The sequence below is a fragment of the Scyliorhinus torazame genome, chromosome 22 (genome assembly GCF_047496885.1).
Source record: "Scyliorhinus torazame isolate Kashiwa2021f chromosome 22, sScyTor2.1, whole genome shotgun sequence".
Taxonomy (NCBI): Eukaryota; Metazoa; Chordata; class Chondrichthyes; order Carcharhiniformes; family Scyliorhinidae; genus Scyliorhinus; species Scyliorhinus torazame.
Genome location: NC_092728.1, coordinates 100,889,207 through 100,913,523, shown reverse-complemented (window position 1 = coordinate 100,913,523; position 24,317 = coordinate 100,889,207). Strand labels below are relative to the sequence as shown.

Genomic DNA, 24,317 nt, shown 5'->3' with positions numbered 1-24,317 from the left:
AAGCCCCTCGCCACCAGGAGCAGACGGTACAGTGCCCAGGACAGGACCTTCATCAGGTCGGAGGTCCAACGGCTTCTGCGGGAGGGGATCACTGAGGCCAGCAAAAGTCCCTGGTGGTGGTAGTGTAGACTGGGGAATAGCACAGGATGGTCATTGACTGTCAGACTATCAACCGATACACGCAGCTCGACGCATATCCCCTCCCACGCATATCTGACATGGTCAATCAGATTGTGCAGTATCGAGTCTTCTCTACAGTAGACTTGAAGTCTGCCTACCACCAGCTCCCCATCCGCCCGGAGGACCGCCAATACACTGCGTTCGAAGCAGATGGCCGCCTCTATAATTTCCTTAGAGTTCCCTTCGGCGTCACCAATGGGGTCTCAGTCTTCTAGCGAGAGATGGACCGAATGTTTGACCAGTACGGGCTGCAGGCCACCTTCCCGTACCTAGATAATGTCACCATCTGCGGCCATGAGCAGCAGGACCACGACGCAAACCTCCAAAAATTCCTCCATACCGCCAAACTCCTTAACCTCACCTACAATAAGGAGAAATGCACCAACCACTTAGCCAACCTTGGCTACATAGTGGAAAATGGAGTCTTAGGGCCCGACCCCGACCGCATGCGCCCCCTCCTGGAACTCCCTCTCCCCCACTGCCCCAAGGCCCTGAAATGATGCCTGGGTTTTTCTCATATTACGCCTTGTGGGTCCCTAATTATGCGGACAAGGCCCGCCCACTCATCAAGTCCACAGTTTTTCCCCTGACGGCTGAGGCCCGCCAGGCCTTCAACCACATCAAGGCGGACATCGCCAAGGCCACGATGCACACAGTCGACGAGACCCTTCCCTTTCAGGTGGAGAGCGATGCATCAGACGTAGCTGTGATGAATGATATCGGTATACACATGTACTTTTAATGCGTAGGCCCCTTTAAGACCGGGTTTGGAACCCTGGGTTCCAAGACCAAGTTCCCAGAGATGGGGTAACCCCAGGTTAAAGAGGTGTGAATTGTATCAAGCCAGGACAGTTGGTAGGATTTTGCAGGCCAGATGGTGGGGGATGAATGTAATGTGACATGAATCCCAGGTCCCGGTTGAGGCCGCACTCATGTGTGCGGAACTTGGCTATAAGTTTCTGCTCGGCGATTCTGCGTTGTCGCGGGTCCTGAAGGCCGCCTTGGAGAACGCTTACCCGGAGATCAGAGGCTGAATGCCCTTGACTGTTGAAGTGTTCCCCGACTGGAAGGGAACATTCCTGCCTGGTGATTGTTGCGCGATGTCCGTTCATTCGTTGTTGCAGCGTCTGCATGGTCTCGCCAATGTACCACGCTTCGGGACATCCTTTCCTGCAGCGTATGAGGTAGACAACGTTGGCCGAGTCGCACGAGTATGTACCGCGTACCTGGTGGGTGGTGTTCTCACGTGTAATAGTGGTATCCATGTCGATAATCTGGCACGTCTTGCAGAGATTGCCATGACAGGGTTGTGTGGTGTCGTGGTCACTGTTCTGAAGACTGGGTAGTTTGCTGCAAACAATGGTTCGTTTGAGGTTGCGTAGTTGTTTGAAGGCAAGTAGTGGGGGGTGTGGGGATGACCTTGGCAAGATGTTCATCGTCATCAATGACGTGTTGAAGGCTGTGAAGAAGATGACGTAGTTTCTCCGCTCCGGGGAAGTACTGGACGACGAAGGGTATTCTGTCGGTTGTGTCCCATGTTTGTCTTCTGAGGAGGTCGGTCCGGTTTTTCGCTGTGGCGCGTTGGAACTGTCGATCGATGAGTCGAGTGCCATATCTCGTTCGTACGAGGGCATCTTTCAACGTCTGTAGATGTCTGTTTCGCTCCTCCTCGTCTGTCCTCCACCATCTGGCCTGCGAAATCCAACCAACTGTCCTGGCTTGATACAATTCACACCTCTTTAACCTGGGGTTACCCCATCTCTGGATCTGTAAAGATTTAATCACCTGCTAATGCTCGCATTCCAAGCATTGTCTGGCATCTTTGAATCTGTCTATATATGTGTTTCTGGAACAGACCTCTTCATTCACCTGAGGAAGGAGCAGCGCCTCCAAAAGCTAGTGACATGGAAACAAACCTGTTGGACTTTAACCTGGTGTTGTAAGACTTCTTACTGTGCTCACCCCAGTCCAACGCCGGCATCTCCACATCATTTTTAAATGTAGACACGTCCATTCAGATTTGACCATGTCCTTTTGCAGTTGCGATGCGCAGCACTGTTGGAGGTTTTTCTGAATGAGCGTGTGTAGCGCGAGAGGGCGGTTGCCCTGGCGACAGTGGAGCGCTGGGCCCCGCCCCCTGGAGGATGACGTGCTGCTGGGGGCGGGGCGGTGGCGGCTCGAGCGCCGCGCGGCCGTTGGCAGCGGCTTGGGGAAGATGGCGCCGTGCGGCCGGGGGAAGCGGCCGGGCCGCCGCGCTCTGCTGGCCCTCACCGCCGCCCTCACCTTCCTGGTGCAGCTGCTGCGCCAGGGCCACGCCGCCCGGCTGTACAGCAGCCAGGACTCGGTGGCCGTCCTGGAGATGGACGGTGCCCAAGGTCTGCTGCTGAACTCGTCGTCCGCCTGGGTGGTGGAGTTCTACTCGTCCTGGTGCGGCCACTGTGTCAGCTACGCGCCCACCTGGAAGGCGCTGGCCGGGGATGTGAAAGGTGAGGCCCCCTGCGGGGGGGGGGGTTGTGGACGTGGGGATGGAGGGGGGGGGGGTTGTGGACGTGGGGATGGAGGGGGGGGGGTTGTGGACGTGGGGATGGAGGGGGGGGGGGGGTTGTGGACGTGGGGATGGAGGGGGGGGGGGGTTGTGGACGTGGGGATGGAGGGGGGGGGGGTTGTGGACGTGGGGATGGAGGGGGGGGGGGGGGTTGTGGACGTGGGGATGGAGGGGGGGGGGGTTGTGGACGTGGGGATGGAGGGGGGGGGGGGGTTGTGGACGTGGGGATGGAGGGGGGGGGTTGTGGACGTGGGGATGGAGGGGGGGGGGGGGTTGTGGACGTGGGGATGGAGGGGGGGGGGGGTTGTGGACGTGGGGATGGAGGGGGGGGGGGGTTGTGGACGTGGGGATGGGGGGGGGGGGTTGTGGACGTGGGGATGGAGGGGGGGGGGTTGTGGACGTGGGGATGGAGGGGGGGGGGTTGTGGACGTGGGGATGGGGGGGGGGGGGTTGTGGACGTGGGGATGGGATGGGGGGGGGGTTGTGGACGTGGGGATGGGATGGGGGGGGGGGGGTTGTGGACGTGGGGATGGGATGGGGGGGGGGGGGTTGTGGACGTGGGGATGGAGGGGGGGGGGTTGTGGACGTGGGGATGGGGGGGGGGGTTGTGGACGTGGGGATGGAGGGGGGGGGGTTGTGGACGTGGGGATGGGGGGGGGGGTTGTGGACGTGGGGATGGGGGGGGGGGTTGTGGACGTGGGGATGGGGGGGGGGGTTGTGGACGTGGGGATGGAGGGGGGGGGTTGTGGACGTGGGGATGGGGGGGGGGGGTTGTGGACGTGGGGATGGGGGGGGGGGGTTGTGGACGTGGGGATGGGGGGGGGGGGGTTGTGGACGTGGGGATGGGGGGGGGGGTTGTGGACGTGGGGATGGAGGGGGGGGGGTTGTGGACGTGGGGATGGGGGGGGGGGGGTTTGTGGACGTGGGGATGGAGGGGGGGGGTTTGTGGACGTGGGGATGGAGGGGGGGGGGTTGTGGACGTGGGGATGGAGGGGGGGGGGGTTGTGGACGTGGGGATGGAGGGGGGGGGGTTGTGGACGTGGGGATGGAGGGGGGGGGGGTTGTGGACGTGGGGATGGAGGGGGGGGGGGTGGGGGGTTGTGGACGTGGGGATGGAGGGGGGGTGGGGGGTTGTGGACGTGGGGATGGAGGGGGGGTGGGGGGTTGTGGACGTGGGGATGGAGGGGGGGGGGTTGTGGACGTGGGGATGGAGGGGAGGGGAGGTTGTGGACGTGGGGATGGAGGGGAGGGGAGGTTGTGGACGTGGGGATGGAGGGGAGGGGAGGTTGTGGACGTGGGGATGGAGGGGAGGGGGGGGTTGTGGACGTGGGGATGGAGGGGGGGGGGGTTTGTGGACGTGGGGATGGAGGGGGGGGGTTTGTGGACGTGGGGATGGAGGGGGGGGGGGTTTGTGGACGTGGGGATGGAGGGGGGGGGGGTTTGTGGACGTGGGGATGGAGGGGGGGGGGTTGTGGACGTGGGGATGGAGGGGGGGGGGTTGTGGACGTGGGGATGGAGGGGGGGGGTTGTGGACGTGGGGATGGAGGGGGGGGGTGGGGGGTTGTGGACGTGGGGATGGAGGGGGGGTGGGGGGTTGTGGACGTGGGGATGGAGGGGGGGGGGTTGTGGACGTGGGGATGGAGGGGAGGGGAGGTTGTGGACGTGGGGATGGAGGGGAGGGGAGGGGAGGTTGTGGACGTGGGGATGGAGGGGAGGGGGTGGTTGTGGACGTGGGGATGGAGGGGAGGGGGTGGTTGTGGACGTGGGGATGGAGGGGAGGGGAGGTTGTGGACGTGGGGATGGAGGGGAGGGGGTGGTTGTGGACGTGGGGATGGAGGGGAGGGGAGGTTGTGGACGTGGGGATGGAGGGGAGGGGGTGGTTGTGGACGTGGGGATGGAGGGGAGGGGGTGGTTGTGGACGTGGGGATGGAGGGGAGAGGGTGGTTGTGGACGTGGGGATGGAGGGGAGGGGGTGGTTGTGGACGTGGGGATGGAGGGGAGAGGGTGGTTGTGGACGTGGGGATGGAGGGGAGGGGGTGGTTGTGGACGTGGGGATGGAGGGGAGGGGGTGGTTGTGGACGTGGGGATGGAGGGGGGGTTTGTGGACGTGGGGATGGAGGGGGGGTGGTTGTGGACGTGGGGGGGGAGGGGGGGTGGTTGTGGACGTGGGGGGGGAGGGGGGGTGGACGTGGGGGGGAGGGGGGGTGGTTGTGGACGTGGGGGGGGGGGAGGGGGGGTGGACGGGGGGGGGGGAGGGGGGTGGACGTGGGGGGGGAGGGGGGGGGGTTGTGGACGTGGGGATGGGGGGGGTGGTTGTGGACGTGGGGATGGAGGGGGGGGGGTGGTTGTGGACGTGGGGATGGAGGGGGGGGGTGGTTGTGGACGTGGGGATGGAGGGGAGGTTGTGGACGTGGGGATGGAAGGGGGGGGTTGTGGACGTGGGGATCGAGGGGAGGGGGGGTTGTGGACGTGGGGATGGAGGGGAGGGGGGGGTTGTGGACGTGGGGATGGAGGGGGTGTGTTGTGGACGTGGAGATGGAGGGGGGGTTGTGGACGTTGGGATGGGGGGGTTGTGGATGAGGACGTTGGGATGGGGGGGTTATGGACGTGGGGGTGGGGACGAGGGGGGGTTGTGGATGAGGACGTGGGGATGGGGGGAGGTTGTGGATGAGGACATGGGGATGGGGGAGGTTGTTGATCGGGGTGAATGCATGACGAAGTGGGGATGGGTGGGCGGGGTGTGGATGAACGTGAGGAGGGGATGGGGGGTGGATGAACATGAGGCTTGGTGGGGGGGTGGATGAGGATTGGGAGGGTGGGGGGATGAGGGCCTTGGGGATGGGGGGGGGTGGAGTTGAGGACGTGAGGATGGGGGGTGGAGGCTTTTATTCAGGAAGGCTTTGCTCAGCAGAAACTGAACTGCCTGGACTGATAAGAGTCAATTGAGTGGCTGGAGCTTCGATTGGACACCCAAGATCGGGCGATCCAGAAGGTAGAGAAGTCGCTGGCTGAGCAAGAGGAACATCAAACTGCGGTGGAGTTGGTGGTCGGAATGCTGGGAGACCAGCAGAAGAAGCTCCTGGAGAAAGTGGAGGACCTAGAGAATAGGTCCCGCTGGCAGAATTTGAGAATCGTTGAGCGCCCAGAGGGGTCCGACGGAGCAGATGCTGGGGCATACATCGCAGACATGTTTGTGAAGGGGATGGGGCATTCTCCTGGCCCTTGGAGGTGGGCAGGGCTCACAGAGCACTCGGGAGGCAGCTGCGAATGGGAGACCCCCCCCCCCCCCCCCCCCCCCCCCCCCGAAGCCAATGGTGGTGAGATTCCACAGGTACTTAGATAAGGATCGAATTCTACAGTGCGCCAAGCAGACACGGAGCTGTAAGTGGGACAGCAGTATCCTGCGGGTTTACCAAGACCTGAGTGTGGCGGTGGCCAGGAGAAGAGCAGGCTTCAACCAGATTAGGTCGATCCTTCTTAAGAGAAAGGTGAAGTTCCGACTGTTGTATCCGGCCCGACTCTGGGACACGCACGAGGAACAGGACTTTATTTCACGTCGCCTGAGTACGCGCTGGACTTCGCGAAAAGGAAAGGACTGGTGATGGACTGAGAACTTTTGAACTTTGCGGCAGGGTTCTTTTTTTTTCTGTTTTAAAAAACAAAGTTTCTCGTTTTTCATTTTGTGGAAGCTGTTTGTAATGCCTTTTGCATTGATTTGGGACCAGCAGTAGAGCTGAGTGAGTTAAGGTTTTCATTTGCACTGTTGGGGGATGGAGGGTTGCTTGTTTAGATCTTGGTGTTTTTCTGTCGGGCAATTGTGTGGGGATTGTTTGATGTTGGAGTATGTTTGAATGAGCGGGTGGGGAGCGAACAATAGGTGGGAGACTATCCGGCGCCAGGGATGGTGGCTACCAAACTAGCTAGGCGGGTTAGCTCATGGAAGCACAGTGGGGGGGGGGGGGTGCATATGTTCGGTTTATTAAATGGGTTGGGTTACAGAGTGGTGTTACTGGGGGTGGGGGGGGGGGGGGGGTAAATGTTCTGCTGTCGAGGGAGGGACTTGGGCTAAGAGACAGAGAGGAGGTTGAGGGTGGAGGCTGCCTGGGGGCGTACTGGTGGAGGCACTGAGCATGGCCTGGAGGCGGGCCCAAAAAAGGGGGTGGCTGGTCGGTGAAGGGGGGGGTGGGTGGAATGAGCCCCCCCCCCCCAAACTAGGCTACGTGGAATGTTCGAGGGTTAAATGGGCCGGTCAAGAGGGCACGTATGTTCGCGCATCTTAGAGGACTGAAGGTGGACGTGATAATGTTGTAGGAGACGCACTTTAGAGTAACTGACCAGATTAGATTGAGGTAGGACTGGGTCAGTCAGGTCTTTCACTCGGGACTAGACTCAAAGACTAGAAGAGTCGCGATCCTGATCAATAAGCGGATGGTGTTTGAGGCGGGTTTAATAGTCTCGGATGTGGGAGGTCAGTACATTCCCGTACCAGCCTCCCCGAACAGGCGCCGGAATGTGGCGACTAGGGGCTTTTCACAGTAACTTCATTTGAAGCCTACTTGTGACAATGAGCGATTTTCATTTTTCATTTCATTATGGTCAGTGGAAAACTGGAGGGGGTGCAGGTGGTATTAGTAAATGTGTATGCGCCAAATTGGGATGATGTGGAGTTTATAAAGAGGTTGCTGGGGAAGATCCCGGACCTAGATTCGCATAGGATGGTCATGGGAGGGGACTTCAACACCCTGGTTTAGACCAGACAAAGACGGGCAGGGTGCCAGCAATGGCAAAGGAGCTAAAGGGGTTCATGGAGCAGAAGGGGGGTGTGGACCCATGGTGATTTGGGCAGCCGAGGGTGAAGGAGTACTCCTTCTACTCAACGTGCATAAAGTGTACCCCTGGATTGATTTCTTTATTTTGAGCAGGGCCTTACTGGCAGGGGTGGTGGACACTGGGTACTCGGCGATCACAATCTCAGACCATGCTCCACACTGGGTTGACCTGCAGGTTAGTAAAGACAGTAACCAGTGCCCGCAATGACTGACGAAGGTGTGTGCGAGCGGCTGAGGAAATGTATTCAGAACTACTTCCAGGTCAACGACATGGGGGAAATTTCAGCAGCGGTGGTCTGGGAAGCACTGAAGGCGGTGGTCAGAGGGGAGCTGATCTCGATACGGGCCCATAGAGAGAAGGTGGAAAGGGCAGAGACGGACCGACTGGTAAAGGAGGTACTACAGATCAATAGGAGACCCCAGAGGCAGGGCTTTTAAGGGAACGGTGGAGGCTACAGGCGGAGTTTGGCTTGTTTACCACAGGGACGGCGAAGGAGCAGCTGAGAAAGGCGAGGGGGGCGATCTAGGAGCATGGAGAGAAGGCCAGCAGAATGCTTGCACAGCAGCTTAGAAAGAGGGAGGCAGCCAGGGAGATGGGGAAAGTAAATGACGGAGATGGTAACCTGGTTGGAGATTCAGGGGTGAATAAGGGGTTTATTGATTTATACAGTAAGCTGTACAGGTCGGAACCCCCTACGGGGCCGGAGGGGAGGAGGCACTTCTTGGAGGGGCTGAATTTCCCAAAGGTGGATGGGGAGCTGGTAGAAGGACTGGGGACCCTGATCGGGTTGGAAGAGATTGTGGAGGGTCTGAAGGCCATGCAGTCGGGTAAAGCCCTGGAGCCGGACAGGTACCCAGTGGAGTTTTATAAAACGTTCTCTGGGATATTAGGGCCGGTGTTGATGAGGATGTTCAATGAGGCAAGGGAAAGAGGGGTGCTGCCCCCGACGATGTCACAGGCCACGATTTCGCTGATTCGGAAGCGGGACAAGAACCCGGAGCTGTGTGGGTCCTACAGGCCAATATCCCTGTTGAATGTGGATGCCAAATTGCTGGACAAAACTTTGTCCTCCAGGATTGAGGATTGTGTTCCGGACGTTATTGGGGAGGACCAGACGTGGTTTGTTAAGGGTAGGCAGTTGGTGGCCAATGTAAGAAGGTTGTTAAATGTGATCATGATGCCCCCGGGAGGTGGAGGTAGTGAGCGCAATGGATGCAGAAAAGGCTTTTGATCAGGTAGAATGGGATTATCTGTGGGAGGTACTGGGACAGTTCGGATTTGGGCTGGGCTTTATTGACTGGGTTAGGTTGCTGTATCAGGCTCCTGTGGCAAGCGTACGGACGAATAGGACAACATCGGACTATTTTAGACTGCACCGGAGACAGGGATGCCCCCTCTCCCCAATGTTGTTCACGCTTGTCATAGAGCCATTGGCAATTGTTCCGATGACCTCAAGGGACTGGTCCGGAGGTGGGGGGGGCGGTGGAGCACAGTCTCGCTCTATGCAGACAACCTGCTTCTGTATGTATCAGACCCAATAGAGGGGATGGAAGAAATCGGAGGATTCTAGGGGAATTTGGCCGGTTTTCGGGGTATAAGCTAAATATGGGGAAAAGTGAGATGTTTGCGGTCCAGGCCAGGGGACAGAAGAGGCGATTGGGGGAGCTGCTGTTTAGATTAGCAAGGGGAAGCTTTAGGTACCTAGGCATTTAAGTGGCGCGGGAATGGGACCGGCTGCATAAATTAAATTTGGCCTGACTAGTAGACCAAATGAAGGACGACTTTCGGAGGGTTGTCACTGGCTGGGAGGGTCCTCCCGAGATTCCTGCTTGTATTTCAGTGTCTCCCCATCTTTATTCCGCGGTCCTTTTTTAAACGAGTCAACAAAGTGATCACTGGCAAGATTCCGCGAGTAAGGAAGGTAATGCTTGAGCGGAGTCGGGGAGAGGGCGGGCTGGTATTGCCAAATTTTAGTAACTATTATTGGGGCGGCGAATATAGTCATGATCAGCTAGTGGGTGGTGGGGGAGGGGTCGGTATGGAGGCGGCTTCATGCACGGGCACCAGTCTAGGGGCGTTGGTCACTGTGCCTCTGCCATTTCCGCCGGCACAGTACTCCATCAGCCCCGTGGTGGTGTGGCCCTGAGAGTCTGGGGGCAATGTGGGAGGAGAGGGAACATCAGTCTGGTCCCCAATCTGTAATAATCAACGGTTTGCCCCGGGAAGTATGGATGGGGGGTTCCGGATATGGCGGAGAGCAGGAAATGAGAGGATGGGGGAGCTTTCTGAGTGTGAGGGCACTGGGGGAGAAGTTTGGGTTGGCGAGGCAAAACGACTTCAGGTATCTGCAGGTGCAGGACTTCCTACCTGAACTGGTGTCAACCTTCCCACCGCTACCGCTAAGGGGGATTCAGGACAGGGTAGTTTCCAGAGGGTGGGTAGGAGAAGGGAGCATTTAAGGAACTTATGGGGTCAGAGGAGACGCAGACCGAGGAGCTGAAGCACAAGTGGGAGGAGGAGAGATAGAGGATGGTCTATGTGCGGACGCATTGAGTAGAGTCAACGCATCCGCAACATGTACCAGGCTCAGCCTGATACAATTCAAGGTCGTTCATCAGGCTCACATGACAGTGGCCCGGATGAGCAGATTCTTTGGGGTGGAAGACAGGTGTGCAAAATGTGCGGGAGGACCAGCTAACCATGTCCACATGTTCTGGACATGCCCAATGCTTAGGGGATTTTGGCAGGGGTTTGCAGATGTCATGTCCACGGTGTTAAAAACAAGGGTGGCACTGAGTCCAGAGGTGGTGATTTTCAGGGTGTCAGAAGACCTGGGAATCCAGGAGGAGAAAGAAGCAGATGTTCTTGCCTTTGCTTCCCTGGTAGCCCAGAGACGGATACTATTTGCTTGGAGGGACTCAAAGCCCCCGAAGTCGGAGACCTGGCTCTCGGACATGGCTAGCTTTCTCTGGAGAAAATCAAGATCGCCTTGAGAGGGTCACTGTTAGGGTTCGCCCAGAGGTGGCAACTGTTCGTCGACTTCTTCGCGGAAAATTAATCGTCAGCAGAGGGGGGGGGGGTTTAGTTTAGCTTAGAGTAGGGGGTTAATAAAGGTGGGACCTGTAAGGAAGAGAGACGGCTTTTGCACTGTTTATAGTTTTGTGTACATTGTTTATTTTGGTGATGTTACAATACCAAAAATACCTCAATAAAATGTTTTTTTTTTTTTTGTTTTGTCCGGGCAGTGTATTAATTCATTTGGGGGACTGGAAGATTCAAGATTCTATTGTGGTCTGTATAAAGTTAACTAATCTCAGCTGACAAGGCGAGGTGTTGCTGCAGTTAATTTATCTCAGCCCCAAGGATAGGGTGGGAGAAATTGGCCAAACACTCCACCCTTTTTGACCTCTGTCCCACTACAGTTCAAAATATTCATTCCACCTGGTGCTTGAATCGCCTGGGGTCTTTTTGTTTTGCAGCAAAGGGGGCTGAAGGGAGTTATCTTCTGATAACTATTTTTTTTAAAAAAATGGTTATCCCAGCATCGAAAACCACTTGGAGGAAAAAATTGCATATTTCCACTACTCTTTCATGAAAAAACTGCTTCCCGATTTCAATCCTATGGCCTAGCTCAAACATTAAAATTATTCCCCCTCTTGCTGTGATGTTCCACCAGAGGAAATGGCTCCTACCTGACTGAATTATGTGAAGCCAAGCATTTAATCACCCCATAATCTTTTGGGAAGTTTATGTAACAAAAACAAAATGCTAGAAATACTCAGCAGGTCTGACAGTATCGATGAAGAGAGGTCAACATTTTGAATAGACAAGGGCGGCATGTGATGCAGTGGCTAGCACTGGGACTGTGGTGCTGAGGACCCGGGTTTGAATCTCTGCCCTGGGTCACTGTCCGTGTGGAGTTTGCATTTTCTCCCCATGTCTGCGTGGGTTTCACCCCCGCAACCCACAGATGTGCAGGTTAGGTGGATTGGCCACACTAAATTGCCCTTAAAATTGGGGGAAAAATAATTGGGTACTCTAAATTTATATTAAAAAACATTTTGAATCAAATATGACTCTTAGGAACTGTTGAGCTACCTTTGTTTCGCTCTCCACAGATTCTGTCAGTACTGCTGAATATTTCACGCTTTTATCCAATTTTATGCGATTGATGTTGCAAATGAGGGATTCCTTGACTGGGTTATGAAGCTTTCCAAAATCAAACCCTGTGCAGCTACTCTAGGATCCATATCAAAAATGCGAAAGGGAACAGCGAGCTGCCGAATGAAGCTGTCGCACAGCACATGACTGCTACTTTAAAATAAAGTTCAAACCCGTATTTACACAAGACCTTCCACATCCCAAGCCCTTTATAGCCAATTAATATTGTGGTTACTGCTTGAAATCACATGGAGAATAAATTTACAGGGGGCTAAACTGCCCAGACCATTATAATGGGTGCCTTGCCAATCTGATTCTGGTGATTTAATCTGTCAAAGTGGGTTTTTTGAGTTTGTTACTGAAGCATGGGATGAGATTGTACCTTTGAAACTATTCCAGGACATTTTTCATTATGTTACATTCTGGGGACTGGCTTTGTTCAGTGCTAGGAAGTGTCATGATGGAGGATGATGGATAATGCATTTAGTGTTTGACACACAATGCCCAGACTATTGGATTATTGCTAAAGTGTTGTGAAAAGAAGTTAATGCACATTGAATTCTAGCTTGAGTGACTGAGCTTCTGATCTTTGCCAGAAACTTGACTGGATGAGCCCCACACACAATCTGCCAACAAGAGCTTGTCAGAGACCAGGTATTCTGTGATGAATGACGCACCTCTTGACTCCCTAAAACCGTACCACGATCTACCAAGTTAGAATTGAGATGGAATAGCCCTGAGACATGTTCTGTTTGGGTGGGGGTCTCCTACTCTGCCTTGTGCCTCAGCTTGGTTGGTTTTTTACATTTGGAGAAGGTTACATACACCATTAGAGGGTTGGTGGAGGGTTTCTACTTAAGATGGCAGCTGTTTGTTTCATTTTTTAAGGAGCCAGTCATTGTCAGTTGTTAAGGGGTTTTGTTTTTGTACTAAAATTAATGTATGCATTTTGCTTTATTGTCTCTTGTGGATTTAATTATTTCGGGTCGCTTTGTTTCATATTTAAAAAATTTAATCAACATTTAAAAAAAAAAAAGAATTGGAATACAATAATCCACACTCGTCTGGATAAATGCAGATCCAATAACATTCAAGAAGCTTGAGATCATCCAGAACAAAGCTGTTTGATTGGCATCACCCCCCATCACTGATACTCTGTGGCTGTAGTGTGTACCATCTACAAGGTGCGCTGCAGCATCTTGCCAAAATTGTTTACATAATCCGTAAAACTTCTGACTTGTACTGCCGAGGAGGACAAGGGCACACCATCATCTTCAAGCTCCCTTCCAAGTCACACGTCATCTTAACTTGGCAGTATCTCACTGCTGAGTCAGAATCCTGAAACCCCCTATCTAACAACATTGTTGATTCCCCAAAACTACCCAGACTGCAGCAGGGCGGGTAGGAATGGGCATCAAATGCTGGTTTTGCTAGAAATACCCATACTCTAAATGAATATATTTTTAAAGTCCTTTTGTTATAAACAAATCCTGTAAGCATTGGGATAAAAATACTTGCTCATGTCAATGCGCAACGCACTTACAACCTCAAATTATAACAAACAACGAAATGCACATCCATTTTTCTTCTCCATTTTATTGTGTATATTTAGTGTCTTTGTGGAACACCCTGCATTTAATATCGAGGAACAAAAAGTTGCTACAATTTCAGACACCCAATCTTCCCTTTTTTTCCCCCCCATCCTCTCTTAACTCATCCCTTCTCAGTTCCCTGTTCACTGTGGAACAGTTGAGCAACAACCTGAAACTGTTCACTCTCAATTGCATCAGATTCATGAATTTCCACACAATTCAAAGCTGTAGACAGAACCTTGTGAATCTCATGATGCCAGGGAAGGTATTTGCTTCCGATGTGTGCATTATATTTATACTACAGGTCGAGTATCCTTTATTCAAAATGTCAGATAATTTTGGTTTTCAGATATTGCAGAAGGAGTCCATTCAGCCCATTGAGTCTATGCTAACCTGAAGGAACACCCTACTCCGGCCCAATTCCCCACCCGTTTCCCTAACCTCACTTAACCTTTTGTCCACTGGGGGGCAATTTAGTATGGCCAATCCACCTAACCTGCACATCTTTGGACTGTGGGAGGAAATCAGAGCACCCAGAGGAAATCCACGCAGCCACTGAGAGAAAGTTCAAACTCCACACAGTCATCCATGGTTGGAATTGAACCCGGATCCCTAGTGGTGTTGGGTAGCAGCGCTAACCACTGTCCCAATAAGTAAAATGGTGAAAAAAGTAAGATGTATCACAGGATACTTGTAATTTTCTTTTTGACATGTTCACTGCAAAAATGACACATTAAACAGTGCAGACAAACAGCTAAATTTCCTGCGCTAAAGGTCAATGAGATTGAATAAAAGTGCAGTTTTGGATGTGTTAGATTTTCGGATTTGTGGATAAAGGAAGCTTGTACTGCTCCTTGTACCCAAATGTCAACGACAACTTTAAAACAGCAGACATGATTGTCACATTTTCCATTTCCAGCATTCTCCTTAAGACAACAAGACGTAAGAGCAGAATTAGTTCACTCAGCCCATCGAGTCTGCGTTGCCATTCAATCACGGCTGATATTGTCCTCATCTCCATTCCCCTGCCTTCTCTCCATAACCCCTGATCCCCTCACTAATCAAGAACCTATCTATCTCTGCCTTAAAGACACTCAGTGATTTGGCCTCCACAGCCTTCTGCGGCAAAGAGTTCCAGATTCACCATTCTCTGGCTGAAGAATTTCCTCCTCATTTCTGTTTTAAAGGATCATCCCTTTCGTCTGAGATTGTGTCCTCTGGTTCTAGTTTTTCCTACTAGTGGAAACATCCTCTCCATGTCTACTCTATCCAGATCTCACAGTATCCTGTAAGTTTCAATAAGATCCCCCCCCCCCCTCATTCTTCTAAACTCCCGAGTACAGACCCAGAGTCCTCAACCATTCCTCATACTGCAAGCTCTTCATTCCAGGTATCATTCTTGTGTATCTTGTCTGGGCCCTTTCCAAGGCCAGAACATCCTTCCTTAGACACGGGGCCCAAAACTGCTCACAATACTCCAAATGGGGTCTGACCAGAGCCTTGTACAGCCTCAGAAGTAAATAACTTAAGCTGAAGGCGATGAGTATTGTATGCTCATACCAAATTGTGTTGAATTCAAAATTAACTTGGCCTTGTTAATCTTTAAGAACTGTTAGCTGGGCTTTAAATACTCAACAGGTTTCCTTGTTTAATAGCAGTTCTGTTCAGTTCATGAGCCTGTGTTAATGAGAGAGATCATTTCTGCGGCTTTATTCTCTTGCTGAAATTAAATGTTATTGATCATGCACTGCCAAATCTGCAGAAAATTGCACACTAGTGAGGAGACATTCATTTGATCTGACATCCTATGCTCACCACACAAAAATAGATATATAGGTATTTGATAGTCCAAGAAAACGGCAGATATCAAATGAAAAGCAGAAAAATTAAAAATGCACAGTTGCATGGCATGAAGATTAATTTTGGATGGCCTTCACCTGAAACATTGCCTGTATCTTTCTGCTTTTTCAGCATTAGGGTTAAATTTGAGTTTAACTTTAAAATGGTTACTTATTGTACAACTGAGAAGATTATGCTCTATAATTAGTAGCTGTGAAAATGCATACAACATATACAAAATGGGAAATTCGTAATTGGCAGTGGAGGCTGCTTTGGTTTTTGCATGCTAGTAATCCATTGATCAGTTTGTTTTGAGAAGAGAAAGTACATCCTTATCAATCACCCATGGACTTTTACGGGAGCATTACATTTTATTGCTGACATTGAATTCCATAGCTTAAATTTTTGTGAAATGTGCCATGCCAGCAATACAGGTTTTATGCTGATTTCAGCAGATGTGATTGCTTTCGTGTAGTTTGATCTCACAGCCTGTCTCTCTCTACTTAAAGTTTCTCTCAATGTCCTGTTGCTTTTGTACACTAGAGGCTGCAATCAGAACTGTGTAAAATGCTATGCTGAAATGATTTTCTGCATTGATGTGTAAAAATCTGGGCATAAATGGTGAATTGAAGGCGTTCATTCCATTATTTCCAGACAAATGGCTAAATACTTATTGAATAAACTTAGCTGCTCTGTTCAGAGGAGAAAAGCACCTTTTTAAAAGATAGTCTCAACATTTGAGGTTTCGCTGTTTTATCGCTTTTTGTTCAGAAAACACTAATTTATTTATTAGTGACACTAAGATGAGTGGTAAAGCAAAAAGTGCAGAGGATACTGGAAGTCTGCAGAGGGGTTTGGATAGGCTAAGTGAATGGGCTAGGGTCTGGCAGATGGAATACAATGTTGACAAATTGAGGTTATCCATTTTGGTAGGAATAACAGCAAAAGGGGCTATTATTTAAATGATAAAATATTAAAACATGCTGCTGTGCAGAGAGACCTGGTTGTGCTAGTGCATGAATCGCAAAAAGTTGGTTTACAGGTGCAACAGGTGATTAAGAAGGCAAATGGAATTTTGTCCTTCATTGCTAGAGGGATAGAGTTTAAGACTAGGGAGGTTATGCTGCAATTGTATAAGGTGTTAGAGAGGCCACACTTGGAGTATTGTGTTCAGTTTTGGTCTCCTTACTTGAGAAAGGACGTACTGGCACTGGAGGGTGTGCAGAGGAGATTCACTTGGTTAATCCCAGAGCTGAAGGGGTTGGATTACGAGGAGAGGTTGAGTAGACTGTGACTGTACTTGCTGGAATTTAGAAGAATGAGGGGGGATCTTATAGAAACATATAAAATTATGAAGGGAATAGATAGGATAGATGCGGGCAGGTTGTTTCCACTGGCGGGTGAAAGCAGAACTAGAGGGCATAGCCTCAAAATAAGGGGAAGTAGATTTAGGACTGAGTTTAGGAGGAACTTCTTCACCCAAAGGGTTGTGAATCTATGGAATTCCTTGCCCAGTGAAGTAGTAGAGGCTCCTTCATTAAATGTTTTTAAGATAAAGATAGATAGTTTTTTGAAGAATAAAGGGATTAAGGGTTATGGTGTTCAGGCCGGAAAGTGGAGCTGAGTCCACAAAAGATCAGCCATGATCTCATTGAATGACGGAGCAGGCTCGAGGGGCCAGATGGCCTGCTCCTAGTTCTTGTGTTCTTATGATGCTTTTATTGGTACTTAGAGTAAGTCTATAGTCTCCTTTCTTCCCCCCCCTGCCCCCTTACATTTCTCTCTTCCCCACCCCACCTCCAACATCCTGGTCCTCAGTCTGGAGTGGTTAGAATTTTAAACAATCTCAGCTGCTGCCCATCGAAACAAGAATTTATTATGGCCGCAGCTCACATTGTCAGGGGCGATGCCCTGTTTCTATTACCATGACAGTTCCCCCTATTCAATGTACTTGTGGACATAGACAGGTGGAAGCAGGCGGGTGCTGTGGAGCCGGTTGCCCTGAAACCAAGCATTTCATTTGATTGCGTTCATGCAGAGATTGTTGCCCCTTTTGTGTTCGGTGTGAATTGATGTCCATCTGCCACTGAAGACTTATAATTGGGGCGGGTGCCTGTCTTGAGTCACTGGACTGTGATGCACAGGGCAAATATGTTTGTCTCATGAGTGCTTGGAAATGATAATGTACAGCTGAGAGCTTTAGCAAGAAGCAGCTTCATTTCTGCATTATATTGGCCCCAGGCTTTATTTTCAGAAAAGGTTTGCCATATTTTTGGCATCTAATTTGACACAGGCTCACTTGATTCATTGGTATGCATTTCTTTACAAAGTCAAGTTTTAATGTTTTAAATGACATCTGGAAGAATCTCTAGGATGATTTTTCATGGTTATCTGATATATTTTTCTACATTAGGTCAGGTTGCTTGGATTAGTTAAAGATTTGCCCAAAGTGGATTAGTGACCTTTTTAAAAAGCTAGTTCACAAACACCTTCTATCACAAGGTAACCATGCTGCCATGAGGTTACATGACTTATTTGCTGTTAGTAAAAAATAGCACATGCTATAGCCATGAGAGTAAATTGAAAATTGTTTACTTTGCAGCTGGCTGATAAGATGACCGTTTGAATACACTGAGGGCATTATACTAGACGGAGTGAGTTTCAGAAAATACAAAGCCTGTACTATAATGTAGTGCAGTATAAACTGGCTGATAGTGTGATCTACATTGAAAATTTCCAAGCTGCTTTGTCTTCCCATTAAAAGGAAGACAAAGGAAAGTAATAATTGTGAAATGCTCTGCACCTTGTTTTGCATTTTGTTTTCAATTTAATGGATTGTGTTTTATTCTGTGATGTCTACCTGCTAATAGTGTTAATTTCAATCTGATCTCATTCCATATGCATTCAATAGCGACAAATGCCAGCTGGTAGCAAGTTTGTAACCCCCATTTTAAATAGTAGATTAAAACTGTTGTGTCTGCATCACAGGGAAGCAACAGTTCTTGTTGCAACATGAGTTTATGGTTTTGTATTGGTAGCATGTCATCATGAGTGGCACCTGAACATCCCTAACAGTGACATTCTTGGGCACTTCGACACATGGCAGCCAATGCCAAAAATATTCTTACCATAATAAAAATCAATATCTTTATTGTTACAAGTAGGCTTACATTAACACTGCAATGAAGTTACTGTGAAAAGCCCCTAGTCACCACATTCCGGCGCCTGTTCGGGTACACACAGTGAGAATTCAGAATTCTCAGCTGGTACAGGAATTGAACCCGTGCTGCTGGCCTTGTTCTGCATTACAAACCAGCTGTCTAGCCCACTGAGCTAAACCAGCCACATGTACTGTGGTTGAAATATAAACTAGCTGACCTCTGTCCTCACAACATTAAGATCCATTTAATACTGGGTCGAATAATTAGTCACCTAATTCGCTGTCTTCATTCCAGTGCTTCTGGCTCATTTGTATTTGTTTTTCCCAGAATGTTGTGTTCATGCTGCTACTATCCAAAGTAGAGTGCAAGAGGGCATGCCAGGGAAGCAACAGGCATGCATAAAAATTGAGATGTCAACCTGGACGCTACAACAGAGGGCTACTTGCATACCAAACAGCAATTGATAGACCGAGCTAAGCGATTCCACAACCAACGGATCAGATCCACGATCTGCAATCATAGAATTTCCACAGTGCAGAGGGAGGCCATTCGGCCCATCGTGTCTGCACCGGCACTCCAAAGGTGTAATCGACCGTGGCCCACTCCCCTGCCACATCCCGATAACCCCACGCATTGATCATGGCCAATACACCTAACTTTTGGACTATGGGAGGAAACCTGAGGAAATCCATGCAGATGCAAGGAGAATGTGCAAACTCCACGCAGTCACCCAAAGCCGGATTTGAACCTGGGTCCCTTTGAATGATGGCGGACAGTTAAACAACTCCTTGGAGGAGGAGGCTCAACAAATATCCCTATTAATGATCCGGAAATCCAGCACATCAGTGCAAGAGACCAGGCTGAAGCATTTGCAACAATCTCTTCAGCCAGAAGTGGTGAGTGGATGATCCATCTCTGCCTGCATTTGAGGTCCCCAGAATCACAGATGCTAGTCTTCAGCCAATACGATTCACTCCATGTGATATCAAGAAATAGTTGATGATGCTGGATACAGCTACGGTCCTAACCACATTCTACAGTCGAGCTGAAAACCTGTGCCCCAGAACTAGCTGCGCCCTTAGCCAAGCTGTTTCAGTACAGCTACCACGCCTGATCTGCAGAAAGTGTTAGAAGCTAGAGGAATTCCAAATCAAGATTTTCAATCTGGAAGCCGCGTTGCAGACACTGCACCTAAAGTTAGATGTAATGGCCATAAGAAAACGGGAGAAATATCTGGACATTTTGTTCCAGGGAATAGTCACGCCTCTTGAAATAGGGTAATCTGTTTTGGTCAGCGGTGAGGGACAGCAGGATGTGACTGAAATGAGGCTGGTAAAAGGATTGAACAGACGGGAGTGGAGGAATCTGACATTGCAGTTGTCAAATAGGTTTGCGGTGCTTTCACCGAGTGTGGCCAAAAACCAGGACTTCAGGGTGGATCAGTAATTGACCATGGCGCCATGGAACATCAAACGAGGGGAGCTAAAAGGAATATTATAGGGGCAGTGAGGGGGATGGACACTTCTCTGCAGCAAAAGGTGAGAGTCCAGAAGCCCTGGTGGCAGGGTTTTGGATATTTGCTCAGGGCTGGAGAGAAACTTTCAGTGGGAGGGGAGAATTCAGTGGTCATGGTCTATGTAGATATTAATGACCTCAGCAAGATGAGGAAAGAGGTTCTGCATAGTCAGTACAATCCCGGCCCCGGGTCACTGTATGTGTGGAGTTTGTGCATTCTCCCCATGTCTGCGTGGGTCTCACCCCCACAACCCAAAAGATGTGGGTAGGTGCCGCACAAAATTGCCCCTTGAAAATAAATCTTGGAAAAAAGAATCCTGGAATTCTCTCCCTAACAGCACAGTGGGTGTACTTAGACCTCCAGGGCTACAATGGTTCAAGAAGACAGCTGAGTGCCACCTTCTGAGGGGCAATTAGAGATGGGCAATGAATACTGGCCAGCGACACCAGCATCCTGAAAATGAATTTCAAAGAAGTGTTCCTAAAGCATTGGTGACTTGGGGAATATGCATCAATTACTTAGACTCAATACCCGGGCTCATTATTGTAGGAGGAGCAAATATGTGACAAGTAAGAATTACTGCTGCTTGTTTTTCCAGTTGTTTATGCAAGGTAGAATTTGTGGGTAATGAACTGGTTCTTGAGCAATCTTCTGAATAACTTGTTTACAACACATTGCAAAAGGCCACCTTGCCAGACAGCACCATGTGTTTCTCATAGCTTTACACGTGTCCTTTCAATTTAGCTGTTCGCTTCATATGTGGCCTTTTAATTCTGATGGCTAATTAATTAATTTTGTGCCAGAGTCTCATAAAATAGGATTTTTCAAAGTGCGGTTCGCAGGCGGGTGTCAGAAGGGTCGCGATGTTTGTGTGTGTCTGATTTCTGCGTCAGATTTCCGGGTCCTCCTTGTTTCCCATCATAGGATCAAGTTGCTCTCCTGCTCAGGCCTCGAGAGAACTTAAGGTAAAGTTTTAGTTGAAGGATTTTGTTTTTTAATACCTCCCTCACTTTCCTCCTGGTCAAGCAGGAATTTTAACTACTGAGTTTGCATACAGCTGATAGCTTTATTTGGAAAGTAGCTATACAGGATTTTGGGTTTCGATCCAGTCACAAGTCCAAGCTTTCATTCTGCTGTAAGTGACCCCATGGCACTGTGCTGAAGACACACGAGCAGCAGTGGGGTTAGCACCCCGAGCACTGGCTGATATTTATCCGGGAATTGCAGCTTGGATAGGATATTTTAATTATCTTCCGCATTTACTGGAAGCTGAGTTGTGTGTGGATTTCTAGTTCAAGACCAGAGATTGTCATTAGTGAGAGAATAATGGTCTCAACAAAAGGATAATGCCTCGTTTCTGTTCCCTCCAGATTTAGATTTTTTTTCCTGAAGAGGGGGTGGGAGAATTAACCTTAACCGGCAACATGTACAGATTGCGTTAGAATTTGAATCAGTCCAGGTTTAGGAAGATTGGAATGTAGAAACATAAATAAACTATTCTTCCTCCTGTCTCCTCTGCCATTTAATGAGATCATGACAATCAAGGTAATCAAGGCAAATAGGGCCACAGAACTATAAAAAAGTTAGGATGATTAAAAATGGCAAAAAGACAAGCCAGGCTTTGTATCTTAATGCACAAAGCATTCCGAATAAGGTAAGTCTCAAAGGTTGGCCGGCATGGGTCCCGAAGGTGCGCCAGTTGGCAAAGGTGAGTCCTGGAGGTAAAAGGTTTGAAAAACACTGATATACAATGTAAGTACAGAATTATTTGATTTGTATCCTATGGTCCCAGGAGTGCATCCTATAACTGTACTTACTTTCCCAGTAGTCATCTGATAATGTGTGCAGTGCCCAAGTCTGTCTTGATCTCTTGCCTTTTTTTTTTAAAGGATTACACCCACATGTTGTAAACTTTTCTGGAGTTTCCAAACCTCTAGTATAACTTGTCAGCACCTTAATCAAAGTGCTGATAAATTTAGATCAGTAAAGAAAATGTATTTGTGCAGCACCTTCCATGAGGCCAAAGCATTTCACAACTGATTAAGGGGTACTTTTGGAAGTGTTGTAATGTAGTCTACAGTGACGGTCACTTACCTTTTTGCATCACATATGCATTAAAAATGTTTCATGTGAATGGTCAACTTCATAAATGAGCAGTCAAGGCACAGTCAATGTAGTTGTGCGAAGCTTTGTTCACAACTGGACCCCAGTCAGATCCACTGTAATAGTAACTACGTAATCTCATGAGATCTGATTTTGTTTCCTCCTAATCGCTGTCAATGTCTTATTTTTCTTTACCTTGTCCATAAGCATTGACTTATTTTGGAAGGATAACATCCCTGTTTTTGTTGGTAATCCGACAGCATGGCCTATTGTACTTTCCACAAATCATTTCCCATATCAGCAGTTTTGAGTCACCTAGGGCACTGAAATCGAAAACAATGATCAGTGTTGTCCTGATGGTCCCCCACAGAGATAAGATCGATCTTCCTGCTCACCAGCTCAGCACTACAATTAATAAATTCCATCTCTGGTATTCTTCCAGACATGTTGATTAAGAAAACTACCAATAGTAAGAAATTTATTCAGCCGGGCCTTCTTCCACACTTTGCTGCATCTTATGGGACCACTGGATGGATAGTAATTATCCATGATAACAATACTGTTACTATTCCCTTCTAATTTGGTAACATAATTTTCTTGTCCTGTTCTATCTGTTGCACAAGTGGTCTATAATAAAAAATCAGCCGTAAACCAACTCCAAGGTTCACTGCACCAAAATCATAGCAGTTGTATGCTCTTTATTCAATAAGGCTGCCACCCTCCTTTTTAAGGGCTGGTAAGATTTTGCTGAAATCATTGTGGTATGCAACTACATTTCCGTTCCATCAGTATTATTTGCCCAGATATCAGGTAAAAAGTTCATTCACGTTTTCAATGAGTTATATTATTAATTCAACCTTTATTTTACAACAATATAAACATTAGTATAAATGTATCTTAAGGAATTTTGTTTCATGTGTAGTTCCTCTTGCGTAAACAATCTTCATTCATGTAATTGAAATCTTTACTGATGTTACCTGTATTCCACTTTCTTAATAGAATGAGGCACATTGAGCTGTTGCATTTCTGATCCTAATTAGTCTTAATTATTTTCTAGTAGCATTTTCTATGAGTTAACTTATTTACCTCCAGCCGAAAAAAATAATATCCTTCCGAAAAATGTACTCTTTCCAGTTATGCAGGCCCTTTTTTTGTGAGACTGTGATTGAAGCAAATAATCCTACTCTTTTATGACCAATCTTGAATGATGGACGACAATCACTCTCTTGTAATTACCCATTAAGGTAACAGATTTCTTTATTAGTTCTGTCATTCACACCAACATGTAAAGCAATTACAGTCTCCTTAATATTTTAATGATCAAACCATCTCTCTTAGTATCTTTTATGGCCTTAGACCTAATGTCTGACAAAATGTAATCGTACTAAAGACCTCCGTCTGCATACAACCCTATCTAATTATCTCACTATGCATTATCCAATTAGAAAGTCTCTGTTACCTACCATAGTTAACACTGGGCTGAATTTGTTCTTTTACCTTCCTCACTGAAAGTGGGCGGAGGTAATATTTTGACCTGTTAGTCTTGTTGTGATGCCAGTTTTGAGAATGCTACGCAACAGACCCTAATCATTTAAACGATATAATACGTGGAAGAAACCAGGTTAAGGAAATAAATGGCAGAACCCCCAAGATTAAATTAAACACTAAATTAATCTTCACTATACAGACTTGAACAAAACAAACACAAGCAAGAATGACTAAATGGATATACTGAGTAAGTAAGATAAAGATTCTAAACAATATGAGCTTCTGTCTTAAACTCAATCCAATAGACTTAGCCCATCTTAACCTTTTTGTTTCGGCTTTTACTCTGATAGGCTTGTAAATAACTCGTATCCTGGAAGGCAGGTTTTTTTCCCTCTGGGTCTGTGGCTCTACAGCCACAGCTCAGGTCAATGGTACATCCCTACCGATACAGCCTGCTGGTCGAAGTATAGAAGTTCCTGACCGTCACATGCCACAACCCCCAGACACACACAGACATTCCTTTTGCGTGTACTCTGAAGTTCGACTTCTCCTTTCTTTACAGAACTAGTTGGTTTTACCTAATTTTCTGGCTGAACACAACATCCTAGATATCTGCAGCCTCCAGGGAGATTCTCTACACAAAAGAACCAAAACCCACCAGTTTATTTTCTTTGCTGTACCCTCAGTTTTCTCCATGGCAAACCCAGGGCTTTCTTGCTTCTAAAAACCCCTCAGCTCTAACAGAAGTTCAAACATTGTAAACACATAGGCATACTAAATTAAACCAAAAGTTAGCAACCCCTAATTTACCTTAAATTGAAACCAAAGATAAATTGGGTGTTGTGGACTTTTAGTTTAGTTCAGTATGCCTGTGTAGGTTTGTAAACCATACTTGAGCATCT

At 48.8% G+C, this 24,317-nt stretch overlaps 1 protein-coding gene across 2 annotated transcripts in view; it reads left to right on the top strand.

Moving 5' to 3' along the window:
• Positions 1 to 2,372: 2,372 nt before the first annotated feature.
• qsox2 (quiescin Q6 sulfhydryl oxidase 2) overlaps positions 2,373 to 24,317 on the top strand; it is a 106,077-nt gene continuing 84,132 nt past the window's right edge. The window contains exon 1 of one of the 2 annotated variants that reach the window (XM_072488741.1): positions 2,373 to 2,666. In XM_072488741.1, coding sequence (XP_072344842.1) covers positions 2,396 to 2,666 — 271 coding nt within the window. In that variant the 5' untranslated portion in view covers positions 2,373 to 2,395. The remainder of the gene's footprint in view (positions 2,667 to 24,317) is intronic. The other variant, XM_072488740.1, reaches the window with a different exon arrangement.